Raw genomic sequence first — 8,003 nt, 5'->3', positions numbered from 1 at the left:
CATATTGTGTTATTACTGTTGCTCATGGAGTTAAAACTAAACTGCTCTTATTTTGATTTTAATGTTATTACTGATGTTAATTTCATTATATATATTTTCAATCTATTAGTTCCTCCTCATTTTTATGTTCATTTTGTATTTTTATAATTTTGTGATGTTTCAACATTGTGGAGGGTTTTTTGCTTCTCACTCTCTCTTTTTAAATTCAGTATCAGTCTGAATCTGATGCTTCATATTTTGTTCTGAAGTCATGTGAGAAAATGTTGGACGGATGTAAAGTTAAAATTCCTGAAACAAAGCTTCTACTCTGCAACTCCAATCAGTAATATACCCAGAGCTCAAATAATTAGCCAATTAATGGATTAGTCTCTATAGAGAAGTTTTGGTTCACTAATATTTGAAGCAAAGATTCGCTGGTTGCAGCTTCTCAAACATAAAGATTCACTCTGTTTTACATTTTAGTACAAAGACGTTTTCCTGGACTGTTGGTCAACGACCTTTTAAGACCTTTTCACTATTTTCTGGCATTTTGAAGATCAAATAATCGATCGATTTATTGAGAAAACTACCTGCTAAATAATCATGAGATGCAGCTTTAAATATGTTACAGACCTGGTTCAACAGAAACTAAACTTTAGCTTTTCAACTCTTGAAATAGATATTACACTTCATTACAACTTGGGTCTAGTTCTGTCTTTACCCCGACGTTCTCCCAGTCCCAGACTCACCTTGGCTTTGCCCTGGAAGTTAAAGGTGAGGACATATTCTCCGCGCCGCGTCTCGCTCTGGCGAACCAGAAAGACGCCGTGGCTCGCCGGGCCTCCGGCCAGCACCAGCTGAGCAGCTTTGAGGCGGGACAGGGTGCCGTGAAACCACTGACACTCGCTGAGGGGGTGCTCCACCGTCTCGGCAGACGTCACCTCAGAGAACAGGAAGGACCCTACAAGAGTGAGGGGTAAATATGACACGTAGAAAACTAACGCTTTCCAGATTCTAAAGATCAATCCTGAGCAACGATACTGCGAAATAACCACCAACAAGCCCTTTAATTCCCTACAACATGGGAAGAAGACCACAGTTTTGGTGCAACAGTTTGTACTGCATGGTATTCACCTGTGGCATCTGGCGTCTCGGCGAAAGGTGTGCCCAGACTAGCTCCGCCTCCCCCGAGAATCCGGCCGTCTGGTTCGTCGAGAGGAGCACGAGGCGGCAGCTCCGGCGGGAGAGGATCCATCAGAGGTGAGGAGCCTCCGATGCCTCCGTAACACACTGACACAGGGACAGCAGAAGATCCCACACGGTTACTTATACTAACATGTCAGTGTATTTATTAATAATCAATAGATCAGGAACTGGTCTAGTGGACGGACAGATTGCCAGGAAATTTGCAGGACATGAGAATAAAACACCAGGACGTGACTCCAGCTGTTTGTTCGTAGCCTACAGCGGCTTTATCACAACTTTTAGACCATGACTCCAAAAACAAACATATCATTAATTATCCTGTTATTAATTATCCTGTTATCAATTATCCTGTTGTTAATTATCCTGTTATTAATTATCCTGTTATCAATTATCCTGTTGTTAATTATCCTGTTATCAATTATCCTGTTGTTAATTACACATTATGCTGCATTTTATGTTTCAGAGATAAATGGAGAATGTGTGTCGACTTTTACACTTGTGTCACTTTTCACACCTTGTGAAAGACGGTCAACGATCTCAGGAGTTCCACTGATGTCTAACGGGCCCCCACACACACCTTCAGCATCTTCCTGTTCACTGTGGGGAGGGGGGGGCAGTTAAAACCCAGACACACACCTGTTGGAAATCCTATTAGTCATCAACAAAAGGTACAGCAGCTTTTACCTGAGACAGATGCCGTTCCTGATGTCACTCAGCCAGGCTCTCATCTGAACAGCGTCTCGTGTCTCGATCACATACTGCGCCGAGCCGTCGAGCTGGGGGGGGGGGGGGGCAGAAAAGAAGTAAAACTTCAGGGATAAAGCTTTAGATTGGACAGTGGACAGTTATGTGACCAGCTGGTTCATCTTCACTGACTCACTGTCAAACGTCAGAATCTTCTTTTTACTTGTATTTTCAGGTTATTCCCTAAAGTTGGACACGAGTGTTGTATTAGTTTTAGCTAGGTGTTCCTAATAAACTGAGGACTGAGTGTCCGTTTGTACATCGGTCCTCAGACGCAGCTGTCCCGTCTTCACCGGGCTGAGGAACATCAAATATTTACTGGACAAAAATAGTTTTACAGTGGCTCCATGAGCAGGAAGAAAACCGCACTGATTTTATTTCAGGCTTTGTTCGTGTTGTTCATCTGCGCGCTGAAGCTCTGCACGACCAGACTGACTAAAGGTTTGGTTAATGAGTTGACATGTTGTCTGTGGAGGTGGCAGAGAAATAACAAACAGGCACAAATGAAGAGTGTAAAAATATGTTAAGTCTCTAAGAGTCTGTAGCCGAGAGGTCACAGTAACACGCCACGGAACTGCAATGTCCGCGGTTCAACTCCACTTTTATAATTTCATGTCTTCCTCTCTTTTGTCCCAAAAAAAGAAAAACTAAACGCGGCCGATGTGGATTACCCTCCACTCAGCCGAAGGAGCGATTACCTGCAGCAGAAAGGTGTTCTCCTTGTCGGGGACCTCCAGCGCCGTGGTGCTCCTCACATCCACGATTGAGCAGCAGGGGACAGTCAGCCGGGGCTTCGACGACTGAGGAGACAAACCGGGCAAAATCAATAACTGGTGTTTCTCCTTTATAGTTTAACACTTAGCGATCAATACAAAAAAACAATAAGGAGGCGATGAGCTCTGAGCGTTCACTGCTCCAAGAAACAGCCCTGCACATAAAAACACAACCTGTTGTTTTTAGACTTCAGTTTCAGTAGAGAGATCCAGTCCAGCTGCTTTTACCTTTATTTAGTTTTATGCCTCATTTTGTATCTTTAGTTTTCTAGCTTTAAACTTTTAATGTTACTTATTGAAACTGTGCATCTGTTCTTCTTGTATTTCTGCTGCTGCTGACGCTTCTTCTTCCCTGTGTGGGATCAATACAGTTGATTTAATCTCCTCTTTTACAAGCGCTAGAACAAATCTACCAACTGAAACATCTGTCAACGTGTTCTGTCGTTTCACGGGAGGGAAACACTTACCTTGGGTGGAATGAAGAATTCCAGGTAGTACTCCTCTCCCCGCTCGCCACCCTCTCTGTCCCGCTCTCTGAGGACCAGACGACACTTATGCCAGCGACCTCCTCTCCAGGGCACGTTCCCTCCGCTGGCCAGAGGCTGCACCGGACCAGCCTGAGCCGTCGCAGATGAAGCTGAGGCGGCGTTGTTGTTGTCCGCGCCGTGGTGCAGCAGACCGAACGAGAAGCCGGAGAAGCCGTGGCTGCCGCTTAACTCGTCGTTGGATGAGCTGACGCTCACGCCCCCCTCCCTCACCAGCCTGCCCACCTTCCTTGGAGGTCCCATGGCAGCCGCGGCAGCGCTGCTCGGAGGCAGCGTGGAGGAGGTGGAGTGAGAGCCGGCGGCGGAGGGGGTGAGGACAGGGGGAGGGGATCGTGACAGTCTGAGCTTCTCCAGGCGATGACTCCACTTCTCCTTCTCGCCTCCTTCGCCGTTGCTCCGCCGGCGATCCCGGGCGGCCTCCGACAGAGACAGAGAGGTGGCGCTGCTAGAAGACGAGGGAGGCAGAGAGGAGGAGGAGGAGTGGGGGAGGGACAGGGGCATGGACAGAGAGACAGGCATGGAGGAGGTGGGGGTGGGAGGCTGTGTACCAGAGTTCCTCTTGGAGGTTGAACCCAAACTAGCGTCCTGCACACCCATGGTGTAGCTGTAGCTGGAGGGCAGCTGGCTCTGGGCCGAGTCACTGGAGGAGCTTCTCCAGTGCAGGATCCCCCGGACGCTCCCCCGCACACTGCGCCCCACACTCCGCAGCGAGAAGCGCTTCTTCAGTTTGTTTTTGGAGGAGTTGGGCGTGCTGTTACCTTTGGAGTCGGGCGGAGGAGTGACGGAGGATGAGGAAGGTGGAATCTGAGGAGTGTGGGAGGGGTCAGCACCGTCCACCTCTGTGGACTCTGCTTCCCGCTCTTCTGGCTCAACATCCTCCCCAACAGACGACACCCCGAGCCAGCTGTCCTCCTCTTCCTCGACCGGTGTCTCCCCGTTCCCAGGGGCAACCATGGCTCCTCTCTCTTCACGCCTCCCGTTGTTCCCTCCCACTGAGGAGCAGCATGACGATGAGGACGATGGCGGCAGGACGTGGCCGTGGGCGTACGAATCTTGAAACCTGTCCCCGCTGCGGTTCTCCAGCACCAGCCGTGTCGGTGCAGGCTTGGATAAAGTCCGTGTCATGTTAGTCGGGGGACACGGGAGAACGGCTCCCCCGGTTGCTGACAGGGGTGACACCGCCTCCTCTTCAAGGGAAGTAACATCTGACTGGGGAGCCCAGCTCACCATTTCGTCCCTGCCAGAAGCACAGCTCGGCGGGAGCGCCCCCTCCAGCTCACTCTGGAAGTGACGAACGAATCGGTCGGTGAAGCGCCGGCAGAAGGCAGCTGCTGAATCTGGTGAGTAGTGGGGGTTTTCCTGGAGGAAAGCCCGAAAGTGGCGTGCAAAGTCGCCGGCCGCAACGCGGGCGTGGAGCTCACAGAATTCGGTCCAGCTCAGGCAAGGTGAAGGGGAGGGCGTGGGGGTGTCTGAGAGGGAGGACGGGTGAGCCTGGGGTGGAGGGCTCACCAGAGGCGGGAGAGGAGGCGGCCGGGGGGACAGGGGGAGCAAAGACGGGGACGGTGGAGACGGAGATGGGGAGGGTGAGGGAGGTAAAGGGGAGGAGTTTGCCGCCCTCGGGCTGGGCGGGGTTAAAAGAGAGCCGTTCATCCTCCTGAAAGGATCAAATCACTTCAAACATACAACAGAAAGCTGAAGTGATTGCACAGCTGGGGTAACTGACAGGGGGCAAACACAGCACATTGGTCTAATAATTTACAAATGAGTGTGAACTGAAGTGTGGCGCTCAACCCCATCCAAAATGACAAGCTGAAGAGACAATGCACCAAACCCATGGGGTTTCAAAGAGCTCAAATAAAGGCTGAGCCGCTTGCTACATTATTTTGAGCAATTCAACACTTCAGCGTTTCAACGGGAAAATATGGGATTCAGCCAGTAAATGGAGGTAAGAGGAGGATTCACAAGGTCTGCCCCTTCTTCATCGTCTGTCATAGATCCAGAGGAGCGCGGCCACATCCTGTAAAAACACAAACTTTTACTTCAGTTTTAGTGAGAGGTGATAGTGTATATCACCATAACGTCTCTGGTTGAACCACAAAGATAAGATCTAACACACACACACACACACACACACACACACACACACACACACACACACACACACACACACTACGAGAGCTTGTGAGTAGAACAAATAATATGATCAGTTTCTAAAATACCAGGCATTATTATTATTATAGATATAAAGTAGTTCCAATGAGCTTCAAATCCACCAGAAGCCACAATACATTAAAATAGTTCTCACAAGTTTATGCATCAGTAATAAAAAATCTGTATTAATATTCCAATAATCTCATACACAAAAGTATAATATGAAGCTCCATAGAGTTTAATTAAATACAATACTTTTACTTAAGCTCAGTTTTTGAGGTTTTTAATACAGAACTTTTACTTATATACGTGTCAGGGTTTCTGCAGGTTCCCAAAGTTAAATTTAAGACTTTATAATACCTTTTTAATACCACATAGAATGAAATGTAATACCTGTTTTATGAAAATAACGTCCTAAGTTTGAAAGTATGACGTAAACCTTGTAAGAACGATGTGACTTAGAGTTATTTATTGCAACTTTTCAGTGCTCCCCAGTAGCATATAACACAACAACACAATCCACTGTCACAACAACCCCTTTCATTTATAGATTAGTTTAACATCTTGACATTTGATAACATTACTGCCAACAGAAGGTAAGAGAAATTACTACTGATTCATTTCATTATGAATTAATCTACTGATTATTTTCTCAACAAACTGACTGATTGTTTGGTTTATAAAAAATCTGAAAATACTGAACTGAAGCAGTGTTTGTTTTGTCTAAGCAACAGTGCAAAGCTTAAAATTCTACCAATTCTTCTACCACTACATATTTCAATAACCCTGTAAATGCAGGACTTTTACTTGTAATGCAGTATTTCTGCAGTGTGGTATTAGTACATTTACTTAGGTAAATAACCTGCATACTTCCTCCACCACTTCCCAGGAGATTAATGGTGTCAAACTACAACTAATGCACCTTAAATCAGAGGTTAGAGTCAGATAAACGTTAGATAAACTGGCCTCACTCTTTAGCTTGCTAACATGAACTAGCAATGTGAGTCTTGCTCATTCAGCTTTCTTTAAAGACGTGTAACGTTAGCGAGCTAACAATAGCTACCTGACGTCCACTTGCTAACGAGCTGCCATTCATCATCATCTTTATTTAGCACTGTTGATCTGATACATCTTATTTTGTGGTGTCTGTTGTAACCTGTGGCTGAGATGACCACATATTGAATCATCCGACAGCAGCTAACGCCAAAGATTCTTAGCGAGCTAGGCTAACCGTTAGCCACTTAGCTTGCTATTAATAAACCAGCTAGCTAGCTATCAATATTGCTTAAGCACCATGTTCTGTGTTTTCTGTACCTGTATATCACAGTCCAGTGCTTTCATCCGTGTCTTTGGGTAAAGCTGCCACACATTTCACCACTCTTTCATCACGGAATAATCATTTTCGTAAAGGTTGTTGTTGTTGCTAAATATGAATATTGCTATGCCTTGCCTGGACCCCGTTCTTCTCGCACTGGCCCGTTTCTCGCGATAGTTGGGAGGTCGGCGAGTGCAGCGTTGGTCGGTGGGTCCTCACAGCTGCCGTTAAAAACCGCTGGATTTTTGATGAGCGAGTCGTGACCGCCAACACCGACCGACCGATGGCGAATGGTGGGGAAGGAGAGGAGTCGTACTTCCACCCCTCCTCACAAACAAACAAACAAACAAACAAACAAACAAACAAACAAACAAACTAACAAACTAACAAACTAAACCAGTACTGGTCCATCACACCCCTCCATCCTGAGGGGGTGTCAGCTCAGTCAACCTGTACGGAAGGGGATTCGGGGCACATGTGAAAAAAAATTCAGAATACCAAAGTAATTACAATTAAAACATTTGAAAATGAAAAACGAAAAATAAATAAATAATAATGGAAAATTAAAAAAAATCATATACGGCCCTACTCCTCAGAATTCTGACTTTAAACCTGGAATTCTGATAAAACTTTAGGTTCAATAGGTGATGTGCCAGAAATTTTTTATTTATGATTTAAAGAGCGTGAGCGCCGACAGGGACTTCATGGTGCATTCACGTTCACCTGGTGAACTCAGAAATCTGATTTTAAATAGCCATGAAGGTTACTGAAGTTCTCTTTTTTTCCTCTTTTAAATACATAAGCTGTGTATCGGACTTACCATCATTATACCAACATTCAATAGTATCATTAACTGACCTTTAACGGATTTCTTTCTGTGTTTTGTAGATATCTACATGACATAAATCAACCCATGATCTTCCTGCATTGCACTTATAATATAGTCTTAGAGGCCACTCAGAGCTATCAACAAAACATGTCCCATTAACACACATTCAAACATACACTCACACACTGATGGATCAGCCATCAGGGACAGTTTGGGGTTCAGTGTCTTGCCAAATGACACCTGGACAGGCAGACTGGAGGAGCCCGGGATCAAACCACTAACCCTCTGAGAGTGGACTTCCTGGTCTATGACCCGCTCTCCAACAATGTTGTTTTTGTTAAATTTGTCACTTTAATCTAAGAACATCACCCCCCCACGCACGTTATTTTTTTCCTACAATGACCTTAATACGTCGTCATGGCAACCACATTTCAACCTCCAACATATTTACAAATACTGAA

At 46.0% G+C, this 8,003-nt stretch overlaps 1 protein-coding gene across 2 annotated transcripts in view; it reads right to left on the bottom strand.

Annotated features, from left to right (window-relative positions):
• sh2b1 (SH2B adaptor protein 1) overlaps positions 1-6,871 on the bottom strand; it is an 11,520-nt gene extending 4,649 nt beyond the window's left edge. For both annotated transcript variants that reach the window (XM_022768638.1, XM_022768639.1), the window contains exons 1-7: positions 6,713-6,871; positions 3,170-5,264; positions 2,628-2,729; positions 1,870-1,961; positions 1,700-1,782; positions 1,114-1,269; positions 729-940 (exon numbers count right to left, since the gene is read on the bottom strand). In XM_022768638.1, coding sequence (XP_022624359.1) covers positions 729-940; positions 1,114-1,269; positions 1,700-1,782; positions 1,870-1,961; positions 2,628-2,729; positions 3,170-4,897 — 2,373 coding nt within the window. In that variant the 5' untranslated portion in view covers positions 4,898-5,264; positions 6,713-6,871. The remainder of the gene's footprint in view (positions 1-728; positions 941-1,113; positions 1,270-1,699; positions 1,783-1,869; positions 1,962-2,627; positions 2,730-3,169; positions 5,265-6,712) is intronic.
• Positions 6,872-8,003: the final 1,132 nt, after the last annotated feature.

Source organism: Seriola dumerili, unplaced genomic scaffold, assembly GCF_002260705.1.
Source record: "Seriola dumerili isolate Sdu_G_001 unplaced genomic scaffold, Sdu_1.0 BDQW01001787.1, whole genome shotgun sequence".
Classification (NCBI taxonomy): Eukaryota; Metazoa; Chordata; class Actinopteri; order Carangiformes; family Carangidae; genus Seriola; species Seriola dumerili.
Note: the sequence above shows the minus strand (reverse complement) of the source record. Positions and strands in the feature narration are given on the sequence as shown.